This window comes from Anabrus simplex, chromosome 2 (genome assembly GCF_040414725.1).
Source record: "Anabrus simplex isolate iqAnaSimp1 chromosome 2, ASM4041472v1, whole genome shotgun sequence".
Lineage (NCBI taxonomy): Eukaryota > Metazoa > Arthropoda > Insecta > Orthoptera > Tettigoniidae > Anabrus > Anabrus simplex.
The window spans coordinates 974380917-974404890 of record NC_090266.1 but is presented as its reverse complement, the minus strand read 5'-3'; the positions used below and the strand labels follow the sequence as shown (position 1 = coordinate 974404890).

The 23974-nt window shown below is 39.2% G+C and overlaps 1 protein-coding gene across 1 annotated transcript in view; it reads left to right on the top strand.

Moving 5' to 3' along the window:
* The first annotated feature begins 267 nt into the window (after positions 1–267).
* The window catches only part of Pax (Paxillin), an 813847-nt gene continuing 790140 nt past the window's right edge, over positions 268–23974 (top strand). Inside the window, exon 1 of the mRNA XM_067141777.2 lies at positions 268–432. Within this exon, the coding sequence (XP_066997878.1) occupies positions 420–432 (13 nt within the window). The 5' untranslated portion in view covers positions 268–419. The remainder of the gene's footprint in view (positions 433–23974) is intronic.

The following is a 23974-nucleotide window of genomic DNA, read 5'->3' as shown; positions in this document are numbered from 1 at the left end:
TCTTGAGTGAGAGGAATTTGCAGCCAACACTGCAGAGTTATATTTGCAGAATTTGAGTAATGTTATATACAACGTGGAGTTTATTGTTGTGACATGGTAGTAGAGGACATTCCATTCTATTTACAAATCATTATTTTATCCACTTCGTGCATTCTAAGATTGAGATTTTCGTCGTAAATATATTCCAATATCAATCTGACAGCGTGTACATACGAAGTTGGCATTATTGATTATTTATGAATGTTTCGTATAGCCATGTTGAATATGGAGTGTGATGATTCTAATTTCGTGAATTTGAAGTGACTCAAGTGATCAAAACTCTGTTCTTGTGAAAAGTGCGTCACCGATATATTTCGGAAGGCTGAAGATCCCGTTTAATTTAAGGGACTCAAGATTGTTGATCAGAGGGAACCGAAACAATGGACGATCTAGGTAAATATTGCTGTTATTTGAGTGCAATGTCTTCATTTTCGTCACATGGCTTTTTTTTTCCCCTGTCCTGAAACTTGTACGTGGTATAGAACATGTGTGTTTTATTTCCGGAATGTATTTCCATAATAACAGGCTAAACAGTGACTATTACTGAAATTAGTTTGTTTGCTAATTCGAATGTTTGTTTATTAGGTTAGTTAATAACACTGAACCTAACCTATGATATAGTTTCGTGAATTACATCGCGTGAACAATTTATACTGGTGGATTAGTCGAATTATTATTACATTGAAATATGTATATCTGGTAGTGGTTGGGTAGTAATATGTAACCTGAAATCTTGTGTCATTTATAGCTGTTGCTTCTACGGAACTTTATTTGACACTGACAACTGCTCATTTTAAGTCTGATTATATATTCATTTGTAAAAGGAAACATATTTTATTCTGTTGATAATATCACGAGACAGTTTAATGAAATATAATTTTCATTTTAGACTTGGGTCAATAACCAAGAAATTAGCCCATTATTTTAGCCTATCAGATATAATGTTACTCTTATATTTTGGTAAGTTACTCTTGTGAGGTTCACTTGCAGTTGTGTGTGTTGTCTTTTGTTAATGCATGTCAAACATGCTTTTGGTTGGAAATAGATGCGTAGTTTCTATACTTTGTTGGAGACCTACCCGTAACACCTCGGTTCATTCTAGGTTTGGGCAACCTCGTTCAGTTGAATGTTGTTCAGATCAGGATCTCCCTTTGCATATAACTACTTGGGTGCAATTAAATAGTGGAGAATAAACTGAGATATATTAGATTTAATGTAGAAATGCCAAGAATTATGAGGGTCATATCCTTTCGTTTAATTTCAGAGAACATTCTAATCTGGCACAGAGCACATTAAGTTGTGTTGTTTGGTAACAGATGGCTACAACTAGAAGTTCTAAAAATGTTTTTGCAGTTTGACATGTTATGACATTTTTACATCATCCCATTTATATCAAAGAAGCCAGTGCTGGTGGACTATAAACTAACTGTACTTGCCCTGAATATCTCAATATGTATTTCATAAGTTAAATATCTCTTTAGTTATCTTGATATATTACAACAAACTAGATAGAGTAGATGCAGAACACACGTGTAACAAGGATGTGGTCTGTTATCTCTGCAATTTAATATATACATTGAAAAGCAATGAGAGTTTTCTGCCACATGCATCCAAGGAATAAAAATAACTGATGATCTGTACCAAGCAAACCCGGTCCAGGAAGCCAAGAATAACACCCGAGAAGATTCATCGTGCTGACCACAGGACACCCCATAATCTGCAGGCCTTCGGGATTGTTGTGCCATGGGGTTTGTTTTGGTACCAAACAGTATGTTTTGCAGACGACTTTGTTCAGATAGCAGAGTGAGAAAGAGCTAGAGACCTCATTAATAAAATTAATGGTCTTCTAAGAGAAATGTGAAGCATGGAAATAAATTAAAAACCAAAATAATGAAATGTATACGAAATGGTATCCAGAATGCTAGTGTCTGTTTGGAAGGAGAAAGATTGGTCCAGGTAAATCAGTTTAGGTATCGGTACTTCACAAGCACGGCATCATTTCATCTGATGGGAGGTATGAGAAGGATGGCTGTTCTCAAATAGCTCAGATGAAAGAGGCTTTCAATATGAAGAGGAGCCTACTAACATCCAATGCCATATCACTACCAGTGAGAAGGCATTTCATTAAAAGCTTTGTTTGGAGCATTGCAACCTATGGCTCTGAAGTCTTGAGTTTGCTGGAGGCAGAAAAGAAATGACAACATGCATTTGAAATGTGGTGTTGGCATAGAACCTTACGAATACCCTGAACTAGCAAGGCAACTAATGATAAAGTCCTGAAAAAAAAAAAAAAAAAAAAAACCCCTGATCTAATAAAGCATCAAGAAAAGAAAGTACAGTTGGATTAGTCACTTACTACATCATTCATCATGGTGTACCACTCTGCTTGAAGGGAAAGTGGAAGGTAAAGTAAAAAGAGAATAACCAAGAGCAGAGTTCCTTTCTAACATTCAAGAATGATGCCCATACTACCAATGCAAACAGTTGGCTCATGAGAGGAAGCCCATAGAGGACAGGCATGCTACCCACCAACTGTCAGGTTGAGGAGGAGGAGAAGAGGATGGACACGTATATATTTTCAAAGTAAGCTCTTATGTCTTTCAGCATTGCAGATACAAACTTTTGTGAGCCAGTTAAAATCCTTCATGATTGTTCTTTTGCTGCTGGGACTGGCACCATTTCCTTTGTTGTCTTTCTCTTTGAAATGATTAAATAGTGAATATGATTATAGTCCCTTTAGTCTTCCTCTGTTATTTTTTTTGTTTGCTAGTGGTTTGTCACACTAACAAATCAAAAGTTTTAGCAACGGAAGGTTGGGAAGGGATTAGGATTGGAGAGGATATCGTCTATGGCCTTAATTAAGGTAGAGTTCCAGAATTTGACTGGTGTGAAAATGGTAAACCACGGAAAACCATCTTTAGGGCTGTCGAAGGTGGGATTCAAACCTACCCTCTCGCAAATGCAAGCTGACAGCTACGTGACCCTAACCACACAGCCAACTCACGCGGGCCTCTGTAACTCCTACCGGTACTATCAAGTAATTATCGTATTCTAGGTATTATCACATAGTTCCATTTTCTGAATCGATTTCGATGGACAACATCCTGCAGTTTATTTATTCTGAACTTGCTCATTATCTCATCATTGTTTGCCTTGATTTCTTGTTTGGACTCAACTTTTATTTTTACCTCCAGCTTTTAAATGATATATCCAGGATCCCCTTTACTCCTATACAGTATAGTTGATCTGAATTGTGGAATGATGTAGAACTAAGTAAATATCCTTTGCTGGTGGAACCTAGTGTTTACAGTGCGCTATGTCTTCTGCTATGGGCTAGAGCAATTTTGTTACTTTCATTCATCTGTCTCAGCTTTATCCTTGGCTTCGACAAAATGAAAGTGATTGAGGTATGAGTGATGCTAGTAATGCCATTCCTTCTGCAGCCAGTCCCTGCTATGAATGGTGTGAAAATATTGCTCATAGGGTCAGTTGGTGCATGCATTTCAGTGGGCTTGGCAGACTGATGTGTAATAGCAACTTCTGGCTCGGTGAGGAAAGCAACGGGAAACTACCTCACTCCTCATTTCCCTAGTACGCCTCTTTAGTGATGCCTAGGCTATCTATGACAGCTGATGGTGGAACTGTTGAGGATCTAACCAGCCTTTGGGCTGAGGACTAAACATACATACATAATTAGGATCATTCTTGCTAAATGCAGTAGATAACAATTCAGATCTCATTGCATTAGATTTGCCATATTATTTTCATTATAATGATGTTTTGATGCAAGTTTACACCTTCCACATGGTTGAAGTGCTTCATGTTTTCTAATTTCTTTCTCCTACTTATGATTTAGTCTTTATGGGTCTCTTTTCTACCACCACTTTGGGTCTTGAAATGCTGATGTTCGTTAAGTAAACCCATAAGTTTTGGATCAAGTTGTTAAACGAGTGAATGCAAGGTTTCTACAGTTCTCATACTTACAAACAGGTTATCAGCATAAACTGAATTGCATACATGGTTGCATGTTCCAGGCAACATACTTTTCTTTCTGTTATATTTGTGTATGATATATTGTTCTGTGCTATGCGATTAATTAATTCCATTTATCATTAATAAAATTACATTATCCTTACTGCATATCTGTCTTGGGCTCCCTGTATGTCCAGTAGGCAATGAGGCTGGAGACCACTCATTCCAACAAAGTGTTTGTGTCACAGACATAACTGGGTCAGTTGAGCGATGTATGGAATACATCATTGTTCAGAAAGGTAAAACTTCAGTATTGTCCTCCCATTAGCAGTGTGAGAGTGCACTGTACTGCACACAGAGGATGCCGCTCTCTTGTTAATGCCTTACTTTCTTGGAGAATGCTTCGAACTGTTACTTAAATGCTCTTTCTTTACTGGTTTGAACATGCCCTGGTTAGTGATAAAACCCTTGGTCTAACACGGCCTCTCAGAGTGCATGCTCCCATGCACTGCACGGCGCAAGGTGCAGGAGACGACTTCACTAGGTTGACCAGAGTGCAAACCCCTACTCACTTCCCCTACACCTGTTTCATCCGTTCGGCCTGTCTTCGCCTTCTTGTAATTCTCCACCTTCCCCGCTGATTCTCACCTCAAACGAAATGTTTATGTGCGGCGAGCGGTGACACTGTTGTATGGGACAATGTTACCGGTGTTGAAACACATTTCTTTCAATTTGGTTTGAGCAGACAATTTGTCTTCTCTAGCTCTTCTTTTCCTTTACCTTTGCAATGATACCAGTTATGCCTGGAACAAGGAACCGGCTGACAGCAATTCTGAGAGCCTTCTTTAAATTACAATCAGAAATAGTTCTACTCGCACGCAATCTAGTTTTCGTACAAGTCAAAACAGGAAGAAATACCTTTCACATATGCATGTGGAACCAAACATAGAAATAATCTTAGCTGCTTCTCGATGCAGCTTAGGACAATCTTTGTTCGACAGATTCTCGTAGAATTTGAGTAAAGCCTTTGTGTTAGAAAATAGATCTTTTTGATTAACTTATCGCATAATTATTGTCCACAGATTAAGCATTTGGCTTTATCGTCATGACTGAGAAATAATACAAAAATTCCCAGTTCGATTGAAATTGATTTCCGGAAGTCTTTGCTTTCTTCGAAACAGGTTGTTCCATTATTATGTTGTTGTCTTGCGCTTATCTATGTCACTGATAAACAAGCTGTCTATCACTGAACGCTTCGCTCTCCTCAGCACACTATACCATCCGAGTCAAGCCGAGTCAGACCAATGCACACTGCATGGAGCTCTTGCGCCTCGATTTGCACGCGTGAGATTTTGGGCGTTTGAGAGGCCCTGGTCTAACACATCAGGAGTCTCTTGAAGGGACTATGACCGCACAGCATGTCAGATCATTGGTCTGATTGTTTAGTGTGTTTATTGTTCCTTGATTGGTAATCTATTTGTGTAGAATTCTGAGTGTGACACCATATTGAAGTAATTTCAGCCAATGGCAGTGTTTGTTCAGCCTGCTACTTTGGAAAATGTTGCTTATTTTGGGATGTTTTACTATAAAAGTGACATTCTTACTAGGGTAGGTGGTGTGTAGCACTGGGGGTAAACACTATCTGTCCTTCATGTAATACATGGTAATATTTATAAGATTTGTCTGCATGTGTGGCGGGGACAGTACTGAAGTTCTACCTAGTACGCACAGTTTGGGTATAAGTTACAACTTATTGAATAAAACTTAGCCTGATCTTCATACACAGACCAATTTAATACACTGTGGTTAGACAAGCAAAACACATCAAGTCAGGTTTTGAGTTTTTTTTACATTTTCACACTGCTCTTATATAACTATTGTACCTACCCTAAGAAACCCATTGCATACTTTTAGAGATAAATATTCTTATTCTGAGAATGATGATGATGATTATTGTTTAAAGGGGCCTAACAGTTAGGTCATTGGCCCATTCTAAGAATGATCTTGGCAGCGCAAGACATTGACGAGACCTGTGACTCATCACGAGGCAACGTGGAGGAAACACAGTATTCATGGATGATAATACTAGAGCGCATGATGCCAACATCATTTGAAGATACCTGTAAGACCACCACGTGCAACGTATGGACGGGCGCTCCGAAGTCCTGACTTAAATCCTGTTGAACAAGTCTGGGACTAACTGGAATAATGTGTCCGAGTGAGATATCCATCACTCCAAACACTACAAGCCCTTGAAGACATACTTTTGGAAGAATGGGGACATCTGCCTCAACAGAACTTGCTGTGCCATGAGAGAAGCATAAGAAGGCGTTGTGAAGCAGTTATCTATGCGAGGGGTAGCAGTTCTTCATCCACATATTCCTCTGTAATGTCTTTCCATGCTTTTCTTTAGCCTGCATGATTCCTGGTGTCATTTCTTTGTTTAAAAGAACGTTGCATTCTTTACGCAGCTTAGTAAAAATTAGGCTTTGACATCCACTTTCTGCAGGTAATTCTTATTCACGTAAAGACATGCTTGCAGCTGCTGGCTGTCTTCACACCAGTGTGCAGTTGTCTGTAAGGCATGTAATGGCCTTTCCTGGTATGCTGAATCCAGCAGCTGACACTTCCGGTATGTGATGTATTTGCTTACAAGTGCAAGTAAATGTGTACAGTAACTACTTAGTTCTTTCAAAATTTTTCTAGTATTTACTTCTGAAGTAAACAATCAGTTTTTATGTATTTTTATACTAGAGACCAAATGTGTCTATGCTAAAGAAGTAATTAACATCTTTTTCTTTGGAAACTTTGTTATCATTGATATCATGCAAAAAGGGAAAAAAAGCTGATTTTCTTAAGACTGGCATTCTGTGAAGTAGGCCTAATTGTAATTTTACTAGTTACTTGTTGAAAAAGTCATTTGTAATTGAGCTCAGTATTTCTCAGGTAAAACCACACCCGGGCGGCTGGAGTGGGACATTGATGATGACGACGATGATGATTTCTCAGGAAACTGTAATTCAGCCACATTGCTTTGTTCTTATACTTTTTCCATCACTGTTAATCAATTCAACAAATAAATGCATTATAGCACATATAAAGAGCTTGAAAGCTTTTTTTATAGGCATTATATTGAAAATTGTGTTCGACTCGTTGGCTGAATGGTCAGTGTACTGGCCTTCGGTTCAGAGGGTCCCGGGTTCGATTCCCAGCCGGGTCGGGGATTTTAACCTTCATTGGTTAATTCCAAAGGCCCGGGGGCTGGGTGTTTGTGCTGTCCCCAACATCCCTGCAACTCACACACCACAGATAACACTATCCTCAACCACAATAACACGCAGTTACCTACACATGGAAGATGCCGCCCACGCTCATCGGAGGGTCTGCCTTACAAGGGCTGCATTCGGCTAGTAATATCCACACGATTTATATATATTGTAAATTGTGAGAAATTGTCGTACAAGTTGGTTTCATATGGGAATACGGTACAAAGACTTATTCTTTAGATTTGTTCTCAGGTTCAATCCTGGCTCAGTCCGGTGGTATTTGAAGATGGTCAGATATGTCAGCCTTGTGTTGGTAGATATACTGGCGTGCATAAGAATTACGACGGGACGAAATTCTGGCACTTCGGTGTCTCCGAAAACTATCAAATAATTAGTGGGACGTAAAACCAAAAAAATTAATTACTTATTAATCTTCAGACTTAATACAATGGGAATCTAGATTATAGAATTGCAAAGAAATAACACCACGTTTTAACTAGTTAACTCACATTGATAGGAAAACCCCATTGCGCAACAGCCCCGAAGGGCCATGGCCTACCAAGTGATCGCTGCTCAGCCCGAAGGCCTGCAGATTATGAGGTGTTGTGTGGTCAGCATGACGAATCCTCTCAGCTGTTATTCTTGGCTTTCTAGACCGGGGCCGCCATCTCACCGTCAGATAGCTCAAGTAGGCTGAGTGGACCATGAACCAGCCCTCAGATGCAGGTAAAAATCACTAATCTGGCCGGGAATCGAACCCGGGGCCTCCGGGTAAGAGGCAGGCATGCTACCCCTACACCGCAGGGCCGGCACTCGGATAGGAAACCTATTAGAATTTTTTCCAAGAAGTTCCTTTGTCATTGTGCACAGAAATCAGATATCGCAAAATTCTCAGTCTATAAAGCAAATAAATTACAACTCAAACCTCAGTCCAAGAATTATAATGGAGTAAAAGTAATCAAATTACTTGTAAGAAATACTTTTTTAGTAATTTTTACTTGTAATCATTACATTCTACTAATTGTTATATGTCACATGGAATGGGAATAAATTAAGCGATGATGAAGATGATTTACACAGCTTAGATCTACTAGTCAGTTTCATAGTATTAGCTGAAAATATGCTAACTGCCGTCGTGCTATTAGTAAGTTATTGATCTTCTGTTCTAGGTACAGCTGGTTCAATCTTGGCTGAGATAAGTGGCATTTGAGGGTATTTAAATATGACAGCTTCTAGCTTGTTAGAAAACTCCTGCAGGAAAAAATTCTGACACCCTATTGTGAAAAGGGTGTTAAAATATTCTTCCTCTTCCTTCTCCTCCCTGGCCTTTTTCCCAATTAGCTGAGGTTGGCACTTTGCATGGATTTAGCCCATTTTTATGGCAACCCTATATGGAGGGAGTATTCTCTATATATGCAACCTTAAAGTTTTCCAGTTTGTTGAAAATAATGTAATATAGACTAAAGAAAACACTAGAAAATACATCTTAATGGAATGTATTATACTTGGAAAAAAGGAAACATTTTATGAACAATGGGATGACATGTTTTGTTCTTAAAAAAACATCAGATTTTACAAATCACTTATTATGTGTGAATAAATTCAGTATTGTTTGCGTTGTGTATATATTACTGAATTTGAATTGGAGAATGTTATGAACAAGTGTAAAATCACTTTATGGTAAAATTTGCTGTTATTCCATAATAAATGTGAAAATGTTTTCTAAACGTATTTTATTGCACTCCATCTGCCTATGTCCACAGTTAACACCTGAGAGAAACAGACATACCTATATTGTATACCAGTAGAAAGCTCAAAGGCTCTTCTACTGTATATGATTATGCAAAAGTAATACAAATATTATCATATGAAATATATGATAAGCTGCTTTTGCCATTGGAAATTATGAGAAAATGGCTGAAATTATATCAGTAGTGACCCCTCATTTTAAAACGTACAAAGGTCATCGTTAGAATAGAAGTTTTTAGAAGATTGATGATGTTCCTCCTTTTTTTTAAAAAAGTAGTCCTAAGGTCTTCCGCTGCATACAGTGTGGCAGTTGGTATCATTGCTAGTGCTATAGTAGGAGAATCACCAGTTTCAATTGTTGGTGTGGAGTGTGAGCTGTGGCTTGAAGACTTGGAGTTACCTTCTCTATACAAATCTGGGTACTGCCATATCTGCTGGTGGGCATCCCCGCAGTCTCGTTCAATTCTGCTGAGACTTGTCTGAGAGAAATAGAGCTTGGAGATCACAAGGACTAACTGCAGTTCTTATCAGGTAAGTTTTCAGAGCTATTGGTAACAAGGAAGGCACTGTCATCACTCACTGCACAGGTCTAATGGATCAAATTTACCACCGCTGCAAAGCATTCCATTTTGCAGTGGAGAGAACGTCGTAACATTTCATCTCTTGTTGCCATGGTGGGTTAGTTCATTTTCAACCAAGAGGAATGCATGAGCAACTTAAACAACTAATGCTTAATAATAATAATAATAATAATAATAAACTTAACAATGCATTTTACATCCTATAGGCATAATAGTCCTATGGCATTAGCTTCATTTTCCATGTCACAATGACGAATGCTATAATCTGGCCTGCAAGTGAGATGGTTGAGTAAAGTTGCTCTTGCTACACCCTGTGTAAATAGAAAGTTAAGTTGCAGAAAGTGCTGATCCATGTGAACTAAGTTATATTGTTAAGTGCCTTCTTCCTTAAAAAGTATACACCATGTCTCTGAAAGAAGTAGCTTGCATCCGGGAGATAGTAGGTTCGAATCCCACTATCGGCAGCCCTGAAGATGGTTTTCCGTGGTTTCCCATTTTCACACCAGGCAAATGCTGGGGCTGTACCTTAATTAAGGCCACGGCCGCTTCCTTCCAACTCCTAGGCCTTTCCTATCCCATCGTCGCCATAAGACCTATCTGTGTCGGTGCGACGTAAAGCCCCTAGCAAAAAAAAAAAAAAAATGAAAGAAGTAGCTAAGAAAATATTGGCTTTCGAAGATTCCTTGAAAGACTTTCAAGCTCGCCTAGACTCAGCAGTCAGTGCTGTCAACCCACCAAACGTGCTCCAAGTGCTTGGCAGCGAGTTCCAGGCATTCAAGAAACAGGCGAGCGAAGACATCTCTAAGCTCAAAGGGGAGCTGAAAGTTCTGGAATATCAGCTTCAGAAACAAGACGACGTGTTGAATGAGGCCGAACGGTACAGTCGCTGTAACTGTCTTTTGTTGCATGGCGTCTCGGAACAGCCGTCCGAGGACATTAACATCAAAATGCTAGAGACACTGAAAAATAAACTTTCGGTTGAAATGTCATTTCTGGATGTGGATCGCTGCCACAGGCTGGGCCGCTGTAATCGAACGTCTGCTGAGGTGGTCTCGCATGGAAATCGACTGATCATTATTAAGTTCCTTCAGTACCATGATCGTGATCGAGTGTGGTGCGCAATACGAGCTTTGAAGGGCAGTGGGCTCATGCTGAGTCCCTCAAAAGTGTGAGAAAAAATATCCTTAATCAGGCAAGGGATTTATGGGGAATGCAGAAATGCTGGACTCAAGATTGACATATTTGTGTTTTATGAAAAGATGGAAGTAAAATTCAAATAAGCACGATGGCTCAATTAAAAAACATTGGAGGGAGTAAGTTGAACATGTGAACTTAGCAAAAGAAATTATGTGTTTACTATTTAATTTTTATTTGTGTGTAAGTGTGTGCTTGTGAAAGTCAGTGGGTCTACTCACCAGGTTGCTTGGGTAAGCTCATTTTACTTCTTGTTAATTTTATTTCTTACTGTTTAGTTCATATGTTTGTAGACCAGTACAGAGGTAATACCATTGACCTGCATTCCTCTCCACAGCCCTCACCCACCCCTTCTCTTTTGTCCCTACCACCTTCAACAGGACTTGTGTTGCAAGAGCAGCTCAGTAGCCACCCGTGTTTGTTGCACTGTTGCCACCTAAATGGCCAGTCATTATTAGCTCATATGGAAGAGGTACAGGCTATTTTTGAAATGAACCATGTGCATGGTATTGGAATCAGTGAAAGCTGGATGTGTACAGACATGTCGTCATTGGCAGCTAGCTTGGACGGGTACTCAATATTACACCATGGCCGCATTGACAAAATAGGCGGTGGCCTTCTACTTTATTACAGAAATGACCTGAAATGTAAGATAATTTCCACTTACCCAAGTCCTACACGGCGACCAGAATTTATGTTTATAGAATTAGACTACCATAAAAAGATATTAATAAGAATTGTATACAAGCCACCTAAAATAAGACAGACTGATGATTTTGAAGAGGAATTAGCAAATCTTATCTTTGCATATGATGACATAATCATGGGTGACTTTAACACTGACCTTTTAAAGCAGTCTACCAGGCGAGTTGGCCGTGCAGTTAGGAGCGCGCAGCTGTGAGCTCGCATCCAGGAGATAGTGGGTTTGAACCCCACTGTCAGCAGCCCTGAAGATGGTTTTCCATGGTTTCCCATTTTCACACCAGACAAATGCTGGGGCTGTACCTTAATTAAGGCCACGGCCGCTTCCTTCCCATTCCTAGGCCTTTCCTTTCCCATCGTCACCATAAAACCTATTTGTGTCGGTGCGACGTATAGCAAATAGCAAAAAACCAAACAAAAAAAACAGATTAGTGAAGCGAATAACCTACGGAATTTATTTCTTGCCACAAACATTACTATTTTACCCCTCAACGCTACTAATCATGTTCATTACTCTGACCGCACAAGTCATACCTTAATTGATTTTCTTGCGACAAATGAACCTCAGAAAGTAATTACGCATGGACAGATCCCTGCTCCTGGCATCTCTTCACATGACCTATTGTACCTGTGTTATTCTACAGGAATACCTAAGTACAAACCACGCTACATTACAATACGAGACTTACGACATATGGACCGGTATAAACTGTGCCACGATGCGTATGACTTGCCTTGGGACAGTATACGTAATTTTCAGAATATAAGCTCTCAAGTAAACAAATTCAATTCACTGGTACTAGAAATATTTGACAAGCACGCACCAAAGAAACAGGTAAGAATCACCTGCCATTCATCCGCGTGGCTAACGCCCGAGATAAGATCTGCTATTGCCAATCGTGACAAACTGTAGAGAAAATACAAACTGATGCATGACACAGATGATTTTGAGTGGTACAGGTTTCTGAGAAACAGAACCAAGCAGCTAATTAGGAATTCTAAATATAAACACTTTCAGGAACTGATGAACACTAACAGCCTGAGACAAAAATGGAGTAATTTACGTACGTTAGGTATAGGTAAAACCGTAGAACATGTACCAAGCCCATCGCTACAGGCTTTAAATGATCATTTTGCACGGCCAAGAATAGCCTCTACCTCCTGCCCTAAAAGTTCACTACCATTGCTTCAACAGCATTCTGTGAATGAGCAATTCTCTTTTAGAAATATCACTTCGAATGAAGCTAAAGTTGTGATATACTCCATTACATCTAATGCCACAGGTAATGATGACATTCCTTCATCGCTGATTAAGGATATCTTGGAAGCTGTTCTGCCAATACTAACTCATATATTTTGCCTGACAAATGGAGTGTTTCCAGATGTTCGGAAAGATGCACTAATTAGACACATCCTGAAGAGCTCCAAGTTAGATTCTCCTTCAGATTATCGTTCAGTATCCATCCTACCACTCCTATCCAAGGTTCTTGAACACCTAGTTCACACACAAGTTACTGAATACCTTACCTAGCATTCCCTCCTCAACCCCTTTCAATCCGGCTTCAGGAAAGGAAATAGCACTGCGACAGTGTTACTGTGAGTTACAGATAATAGACGTGCAATGGACCAATGGGATGTGACTATACTGACATTATTAGATCTCAGTAGTGCCTTTGAGACAGTCAACCCTCAGTTACTATTTGCAGAAATGTCTAGAACTAAGTGTGTCGCTTTGGTTCTTTTCCTTTTACCTTGAAAATCGCTGGCAACGTGTGACGGTGGGAAATGTGACTTCAGGATGGCAAAGTAAGACCCTCGGTGTCCCTCAGGGGTCAGTCCTAGGACAATTGTTATTTATCATCCAAATTAATGATATATCTAAAGCTCTTAAATTCAGCAAATTGCAAGTGAACGCAGATGATGTACAAATTTACTGTCATTCAAAACCGAGGGATATTAATACTGCACTTACTAAAATAAATTCTGACCTACATCTTAGTAACTATGCAAATTAGAACAGTTTATTAATAAACCCGAATAAAACTCAAGTTGTTGTTATTGGTACCAGTAAAAACGTATGTTCCCTCGAGCAACGGGACATCTCTCCAATAATTTTAAACAATAAAATCATACCCTACTCTACTTCAGTGACTAACTTAGGAATTATTATGACTGAGACCTTAAATTGGACTCAACAGGTGATAAGCACATGTAATAAAGTACACAAATGCTTATATCCTCTGAAGCGATTCTGTAATGCATTCTCCGTTCAGCTTAAAGTACAGCTCACTCTCTTATACTACCTATACTTGACTATTGTGATACTGTGTTGACTGAAAACCTGTGGCAGTAACAAGAAACTGTACCTGAGCCGAACAGCTGCATAAGATATATATTTAATCTGTGATATGATGTTCATATATCATCTTATGATAAGGAGCTGTCGTGGCTTCGAGTGCACCAGTGCCATGAATTTCACGTGTTATCACTTCTGCACAAAATACTTTCCACTAATACTCCCAACTATCTTTCTTCACCTTTTTCTTACTTCTCATCCTGTCATGACCACAATATGAGATCTGGCTCCTCTCTTGCCATACCTGTAAGCCACACTGCTGCTTACAACCGCTCCTTCATAATCTCTGCATCCGGGTCATGGAATTTGCTGCCTGTGAACATTAGGGACATTCCCTCACATCGCAAGTTTAAGGTGGCATGCCGCGAGTATTTGTTGAGTAGATCCCGCTGACTTGCTGGATAATTGATGAGAGAAAGAATGGGGTGAATGAATGGATTATTGTAGTTACGTCATTTAAGTGTATTTTATTTGTGTATTTTAAAATTAAGGATTCTATTATTATCATTATTAATATTATTACTATTGTTATTAATATTATTTGTGTTATTTGTATTTGTAATTACTGTATAAGTTATGTACTCTTATCGACTCTTCTAGTGTTTAAGTGTCAGGGAGGGCCTTGAGCCCTAACTCTGCCACCAATAAAGGCATTATCCATCTATCTATCAGTTTCCTGAGAACAGTCCTTACTGTTACAAAATCTACAGTGAAATGCATGGATATATATCTGATCTGCCACCAAAAACTTCAATACCTTTTTTTACGGTCATATACACCGTTGATTAGTGTTCGCCTGGTTCTTCATTTCTCTTGGCATATAGCTGCCTGCAAGTTGTCATTTCTTCTCAAAGACTTCAGAATGAAAGACAAATCACTTTGCAGCCATCACATTTTAATTAGTGCACTGTCGGCAGCCCTGAAAATGGTTTTCTGTGGTTTCCCATTTTCACACCAGGCAAATGCTGGGGCTGTACCTTAATTAAGGCCACAGCCGCTTCCTTCCCACTCCTAGCCCTTTCCTGTCCCATCGTCGCCATAAGACCTATCTGTGTCGGTGCGACGTAAAGCAAGTAGCAAAAAAAAAAAAAAAAAAAAAAATTTTAATTAGTGCCATTTGGTGACTGACTACATAACCATACTTGAATTTAGACACTGTCTCTCTCTGAGAGACTGTAATACAGAATGAAATATTGCAGTTGTTAAAGTGGTCATGTTCCTAAGACAAAAGAGGTCGAAATATGACTGCCCCCAGGACTAAAAAACCCAAATCTCCTGCCCTCCGTACAGGTGTGTTATTGATTTCTGCTAGATTGACGCACAAGAGAGACATAGTCAGCTCTTGTTATATTGAAATTGGTTGTCCTTAGAGACATCTGCTGGGCAGTGACTGGATTATATCAGAAAGTGACTTGAATTTTTTTGAAAAGTAGAAACTGCTTTAGCAGATAGCGGTTTTGATTCATAAATACAAGGGCTGAACATGTGACTGCCCATGGGACTCAAACTTAAATCTCCTCTTTGGACAGGTGCATTAACCAGTTCTGATAGGATGACCAACACACGAGACAGACTTGGTCAGGTCTTTGGTGTTGAAATTGGCTTTCTTTTGGTGGGGGAGATGTCTGTTGGGCACCTGCTGGATAGTTATGAAACCATATATTAAAACCCGGAGTTCTCTCTGTTGGCCAGGTTCTTTCCCTTGTTGCCGCATACTTCAAAATGGTCCTGTGTAAATTTAAATAGCAACAGGATTTGATATCTTGATATCTTTATTAGAAAATTTCAATCTGAATTACAGTTACTATGACTTTAGATTAGTGTATGTATGTATGTAGGTATGTAGTAAGAGAACACTTTGAAGTATTTTTAGTAATATGCTTTGTAGGAAATTATTTACCAACATTTTGAAACTTATTTAAACAAAAGCCATGATTTTAACCAAGAAAAGGACATATAAAAGAAGGGTAAATAGAAGTCACAAAAACTGATCCTGTGGCAGCATTCAGATTACCCTCCTGAAATGGCACTTTAACATACACCCTGGCCACTAACGAAGTACATAACAATTTGAAAACGGCTCTGGACACTCAGTTACAGGTATTTCCACCATTTGAAACTCGCATCCTGTTTGGAATGCTGAAAAATAAGGTGGTGAGATCATTTTGTGGTATAGCATCCCGTTCTTGAAGAACTGCCTGGAGCTTGGCCAGGTAATGAAAATCTTGTCAATGGACTCAGTACCTGAGCTGGCCCTACACATGCTTGAGGTTTAGCTCCTGTTTTTATGCTGGCCAGTCCAGAGTGACGATTTCTGTTTGTGTAAGATTGTTGAGAGACACTGAGCAGTGTGAGGACAAGAATTGTCGTGCATTAAAATGAAGTTTTCTCAGATGTAGAGAGCAAAAGGAATTGTGTGTTCGAGAAAAATCTCCTCTACATACCGGTGTGCTTATAGTGCCCCATTTTCGATGAACACAAGGTCAGTCTGGGCATGAGAATTAATGCCACCCTCATACCGTGATGGAACCTAGGCTGTAGGGTGTTTTTGGTGAGAAGGTACAGGTGGTATAATGCTCCTCAGGTCTGCTCCACCCCCTTTCCATTCATATCTGCAGAGGTGAAGTTGAACCCGGATTCATCAGTGGAGAGTGCTCTATTCCTCCTGTATCCAATTCTGATGTTATCGAGTAAATTGAAGATGGGTTAAATGATGCTGGGTTGTCAATTGGGGGGCAGTAAGAGGTGTGCTTGAAGACAGATCTGCCTCTCTCTGTCTACTCACTAATATTGATAATGCATACCTTCTCTAGATGCCTTCTAGGCTTTACGGCTGTAACATGGCAATCTTTTAACACCTGTAGAGTTTGAACTCTGTCATCTCTGGTGTAGACCTCAGACGACCTGATCCAGGCTGCGTACAAGGGGTGCTGTGTTCTCAATAACGCCTTACAGCTTAGTGCACACTTGGGTGATATTCTCAGCGCATTCACAACAGAATGGAAGCTATGTCTTATCATTTAGGACTTACAGCTCTTGCAGCATCTACCAGACTTGAAGTCATTACGAAAGCAACTCTCATGAAACAGTAAATGAAAAGTTTGCGGAATGTGTACGAAGACCACCAGACATGAGCTCAACAATAGGGCCAATGAAATAATGTAAAGCTACTTCGTAGGAATTGGGGCCAAGTGGACACAATGTACGACTTCCATCCTACAAGGGTTTTCTTCAGTTTGTAAAAATTGAGCTTATTGCATCAACAAAGGTATAATGAATGATACCTTCGTAACGTATGAAGATATATTATGTTCTGAGCACCATTTTAGTACATTAAATTTGCATTTCTCCGAAAAAATCCTAATATTATACTTTTTTCCACATCAATGTAGTTTTGATTTAATTAAACACTTAATGTGAATGGTAGATTGTCCTGCCATCTGCTGTACATATTGGTTGTGTACAAATGATTGTTCTGTTGGGAATGCTTTTGGGCATCAGAAACAGGAAAAGTCACACAGTTTCCACATATTTTTAACACATATGAAGCAGAGTTGAAATTCCGTGTATGAGGTGTTTGAACGCTTGGCTGTACTTTTGTAAACAAAGGCAAACATGGTTTTGAAAATTACTCCTCATTAGAATCAGACTTGTTGGATTGATTGAACTGCAGGCTTCCTGGATATGTCATCCTGTACTCAGGGGTGGTAAGTTTAATGGCATAAACATGATATCTCAATAGAAAGAAATTCAGAAGTACCAAATAAGGCGATCATTGGGTCAGTCTTGAGGTCTCAGCATCCAGTCCATATGTTCGGAAATTGAGCGCTCAATCTATTAAATGCTCTATGACCTGTATGTAATGGAGTGCCATTGTGTTGGTGCCATTTAGTGAGTTGATCAGCGAAATAAACATCTTCCAACAAGCCAGAAAGCTCACCATTGAGAAAAGACAGATATTGAGCTCCAGTGAATGTGTAGAATCTTATTACTTTGCCATCTAATATTTCACACTAAATATTGAGTACCTTCCCTGTCATTGCTCAAAGTGTTCCAATCACATGCCCGCTTTGTTCAGTGTGGCTCCATCACTGATAATGTTTTCATCCCACTGACTAGAGGTATCCACTGTTAAAAAATCTGCTCCGTACAGCTCTGGGGTTAAACACAAGTGATATGGATGGTGGCCGGCACCACGATCTAGGAGTGGGGTGCCTGCCTCTCGGATGGAGGTCCTGGGTTCGATTCCCGTGTAGGTAAGGAATTTTTACCTGGATCTGAGGGCTGGTTTTAGGCCCACTCAGCCTACTTAATTTTAATCGAGGGGCTATGTCCTGCAGGTGCTCGGGCTGAGCAGCTGTAGGCCAAGCCCATCAGGGCTGTAGTGCCATGAGGTTTGTTTTGTTACTTTATTATGGATGAAGACACTGTTGGTAAAGAATGTGCTGACAGATATTCTACTCCATTATGGTGGCTGAAATTGATTATGCTAGCATTGGGTCAGTTTGAACTGTATCTAAACGAAATACCTCCAGTGCTTCATCTTAACTGGGGCCAGTACCTAGCTGTTAGGCCCTTTTAAACAACAATCATCATCAGGAGACCTGAAAATGGTTTTCCATTTTCACCACAGGCTGTTTCCCTTCCAGTCCTAGCCCTCTTTCCTGTCCCAATGTTGCTGGAAAACTAATTTGAGTTTATGCAATGTCAAATGACTAGCTGTCTGTCTGTGCTTCATCTTATGTAGTTTTACATCCATTTGCAAACATCCCTAATGATTCAGATACTGAGAATCTGCATTCCATTTGTTGAAATGAAACTGGTGTGTAGTGCCGTTTTCTCAGATATCTAACCGCATACAGCTTCTTCTGAATCATGCCAACTTTTCCCATATATCAACAGCATGCCCACAATATTCTTTAGAGTAATTCACACAATTTTTATTGTTTTGATTGTGTTGCTATGATATTGTATATGTTCAGTTCAGAAGGCTCCACGTGGCTGATTGGACAACTCACTCACTTGTTTTTATTTTGCGTTTGTTTGCAACATTACAGCCTTTATGTATTTTAACTAGTTGGGACATCCTTGGCAATGGTACTGTGAATGTCTTTCACATTTCATGAGCCATGTTGGGAAACAAGTTCAATTTATTTTAAGTATTAATATGTTAATAATAATACTACTACTTCTGTAATATACGTGGTTTATTTACAAGATTAATTTTTCTCAAGTAATAATGTTATTAGAAGAGTTATGTATATAAGTAACAGAGTCCTGTAAATATGTAAACAACATAATGAGTGAATAAATACTACTACTACTACTACTACTACTACTACTACTACTACTACTACTACTACTACTACTACTACTACTACTACTACTACTACTACTACTACTACTACTACTAGATTAAACCCCAACATTGACACTTCAGTAGGGCTGGTGATTTTAAGCCTTTTGACATCTGAAATTAGCATTTATATTTGTACCTTTAGCATTTTGGAGCATGTATACATTTGTAATTTAACATTTTATAGTGTTTTGAAGGTAAAGTCTTTTGATAATATTAAAATGAAATTAAAATCGCATATGCATAGAGTCAGTAGTAAAATATAAATGCATAAAATATGGACTAATAAAATTATACATTTATTTTAAACTGATTTAGGCTGAAGCATAAAATAGAAAAAAGGAACAAATTTATATTTGTGCAAAATCAGAATAAAAAAAGGAAGAATAGGGCTCGGATGTTTAAGACTTCAAAATCATTCAGATAAACAAGCAAATATGACCCAAAGAGTGAATATTGAATATATTGGGCCTTTCAAAATTAACAGAAACATTTTGTTATGCAAAATTCATGACTAATTGATTATTATTATTATTATTATTATTATTATTATTATTATTATTATTATTATTATTATTATTATTATTATTATTATTATACATACATACATTATCATTATAGACTGTTATGACTTTCAGCGTTCAGTCTGCAAGCCTCTGAGAATTTACTAAACGTCGCCACAATCCTCGATTTGCAACTAGTGTTGTGGCCTCATTTAGTTCTATACCTCTTATCTTTAAATCGTTAGAAACCGAGTCTAACCATCGTCGTCTTGGTCTCCCTCTACTTCTCTTACCCTCCATAGCAGAGTCCGTTATTCTCCTAGGTAACCTGTCCTCCTCCATTCGCCTCACATGACCCCACCACCGAAGCCGGTTTATGCGTACAGCTTCATCCATCGAGTTCATACCTAAATTAGCCTTTATCTCCTCATTCCGACTACCCTCCTGCCATTGTTCCCACCTGTTTGTACCAGCAATCATTCTTGCTACTTTCATGTCTGTTACTTCTAATTTATGAATAAGATATCCTGAGTCCACCCAGCTTTCGGTCCCGTAAAGCAAAGTTGGTCTGAAAACAGACCGATGTAAAGATAGTTTCGTCTGGGAGCTGACATCCTTCTTACAGAATACTGCTGATCGCAACTGCGAGCTGACTGCATTAGCTTTACTACACCTTGATTCAATTTCACTATATTACCATCTTGGGAGAACACACAACCTAAATACTTGAAATTATCGACCTGTTCCAGCTTTGTATCACCAATCTGGCATTCAATTCTGTTGAATTTCTTACCTACTGACATCAATTTAGTCTCCGAGAGGCTAATTTTCATACCATACTCATTGCACCTATTTTCAAGTTCCAAGATATTAGACTGCAGGCTTTCGGAACAGTCTGCCATTAACACCAAGTCGTCAGCAGAGGCCAAACTGCTTACTACATTTCCACCTAACTGAATCCCTCCCTGCCATTTTATACCTTTCAGCAGATGATCCATGTAAACTACAAACAGCAAAGGTGAAAGATTACAGCCTTGTCTAACCCCTGTAAGTACCCTGAACCAAGAACTCATTCTACCATCAATTCTCACTGAAGCCCAATTGTCAACATTAATGCCTTTGATTGATTTTAATAATCTACCTTTAATTCCATAGTCCCCCAGTATAGCGAACATCTTTTCCCTCGGTACCCTGTCATATGCTTTCTGTAGATCTACGAAACATAAACACAATTGCCTACTCCTCTCGTAGCATTTATCAATTACCTGGCGCATACTGAAAATCTGATCCTGACAGCCTCTCTGTGGTCTGAAACCACACTGGTTTTCATCCAACTTCCTCTCAACCACGGATTGCACCCTCCGTTCCAAGATGCCAGTGAATACTTTGCCTGGTATACTAATCAATGAGTTACCTGGATAGTTGTTGCAATCCTTCCTGTTCCCTTGCTTATAGATAGGTGCTATTACTGCCTTTGTCCAATCTGAAGGTACCTTACCAACACTCCACGCTAATTTTACTACTCTATGAAGCCATTTCATCCCTGCCTTCCCACTGTACTTCACCATTTCAGGTCTAATTTCATCTATTCCTGCTGCCTTATGACAATGGAGTTTATTTACTATCCTTTCCACTTCCTCAAGCATAATTTCACCAACCTCATTTTCCTCCTCCCCATGAGCTTGGCTGTTTGCAACACCACCAGGATGATTTCCTTTTACATTGAGAAGATGTTCAAAATATTCCCTCCACCTCTCCAGTGATTCCCTGGGATCTATTATGAGTTCACCTGAATTACTCAAAACACTGTTCATTTCCTTTTTCCCTCCCTTCCTAAGATTCTTTATTACTGTCCAGAAAGGTTTCCCTGCTGCTTCACCTAGCCTTTCCAGGTTATTACCAAAATCTTCCCATGACTTCTTTTTGGATTCAACAACTATTTGTTTCGCTCTGTTTCTTTCATCTACGTACCAATCCCTGTCTGCCTCGGCCCTTGTTTGGAGCCACTTCTGATAAGCCTTTTTACGTTTACAGGCTGCTCTCACTTCATCATTCCACCAAGATGTGCGCCTTTTCCCATCTTTACACACAGTTGTTCCTAGGCATTCCCTTGCTGTTTCTACTACAGCATCCCTGTATGCCACCCATTCACTTTCTATATCCTGAACCTGCTTACTGTCTACTGTTTGGAACTTCTCACTAATCATATCCATGTACTTCTGTCTAATTTCCTCGTCCTGGAGATTTTCTACTCTTATTCGTTTGCAGACAGATTTCACTTTCTCTACCCTAGGCCTAGAGATACTTAGTTCACTACAGATCAGATAGTGGTCTGTATCATCGAAAAATCCATGAAAAACTTGTACATTCCTAACAGATTTTCTGAATTCAAAGTCTGTTAAGATATAGTCTATTATGGATCTGGTACCCCTAGCCTCCCATGTGTAGCGGTAAATAGCCTTATGCTTGAAGAATGTATTCGTAACAGCTAAACCCATACTAGCACAGAAGTCCAGCAAATGCTTAAGTATTTGATGTTGATCATCGTGTCATGTAGGCTATAAATGAATTACATTCTTGGGCCCGGACATACAGAATAATGTTCCGTGATGCCCATATATATGAAAGCAGATGGCTCACTGACAAGTTTTTTCTTACCTACTTTTCTAAATGCACGGCAGAGCTGCCGCTAAACCGCCCAAATGTCTAAAATGTGACTCTTTTTGCCAGAAATGCTCAAAATATGACATACGATCGAAATATATAATGCAAATCAACTCAGAGAAGAAAATATGTCTTTTCATAAACACCCGAGCCCTAATCATCAATCGCTGATGATGCTGAAGGAAATCTTTGTAGGACTCCAAATATATTGCATAGCTTGTTTGTCAAACTTCGGATATTTGAGCTTAACAGCCCAGAGCATTTGTAGACAGTCGTAAGGTGCACAACTCCCGAGATTTAATTTTCCCGAAGGAAAATGAAGAAACTTCTTGGAGTTTTATTTGGAAACATCGTTGATTTCACATTTATGTAGCATTTTAATGTAGGTACATTTTGCATTTTGAGTAATTTTTTTATTTTATCTCGTTTTAAAACACGTTAAAAATTTGTTTACGGGTCATGAAAAATTAATATACAGAAGTACAAGCCTTTTTTTTAAGCAATTCGCATAATATTCCTGTTGCAAAAAATCACCACCCTTAAGCATAACCAAACCCCATACAAGAACAAGATCTACACATCTTATCATACCGAGATGACACGATAAGAACGACAGAATTAACATCGGTAGGAGGCTGAAATAGGCATAGCAGTTGCAGATTGCTGAGTGTTGAAACCTACTAAGTGATTCCACGACATATTATACGTAGTAAAACCTAATGGGGCACGATGCCCAGAGAAACAGATGATAACCCAATACTACCTTGCGACTGGCAGGAAAGAAATTGACAGCCAGAAATGGAGGAAACAAACATTTGTAAGTCATAATCACAAGAAACAAGATAGCGGAAAGAGAAACGAAGGTCCACACTCGTGCTCCCTTTTAGGACATTACAACCATTAGGGCAGTTATATTCGCTGCTTGAAGAAACTAAAAACTTATATGGAACAGAAATAAGTTAATAAAATCATAGAGCTCGATAGCTGCAGTCGCTTAAGTGCGGCCAGTTTCCAGTATTTGGGAGATAGTGGGTTCGAACCCCACTGTCGGCAGCCCTGAAAATGGTGTTCCGGTTGAGGCTCTGGCTTTCTCACTCCAACTTGGCAGGTTCGATCCTGGCTAGATCCGGTGGTATTTGAAGGTGCTCAGATACGTCAGCCTCGTGTCGATATATTTAGTGGAACGTAAAATAACTCCTGCGGGAATTAAATTCCGACACCTCGGAGTCTCAAAAAACAGCAAAAAATGTAGTTAGTGGGATGTAAAGCCAACAACATTATTAAAAATCCCGGTTACAAACAGATCTGCTGTATTAGACATTCTCGAAGGGAAACAGTCCGTCAAGCCAAGAGGCTCGCTTGTCTCTCTGTGGAGCAGTTAATATCTCCGTTGACGCGGAGAGAAGTTTCCAGGTTACAAAAGTGTTTTGCGAGACAACAGACTAAGTTTTTCAGTTGAAAATTTGTGCAAAGTGATGGTTGTGAACTGCAGTTTATCAGTCAACATTGGCAATAGGATCACTTCTGCTTCAACCTCAAGGGAATAATGTAAGTTTATTAATTTAATACTAACTCATCCTTACTACTGCCAA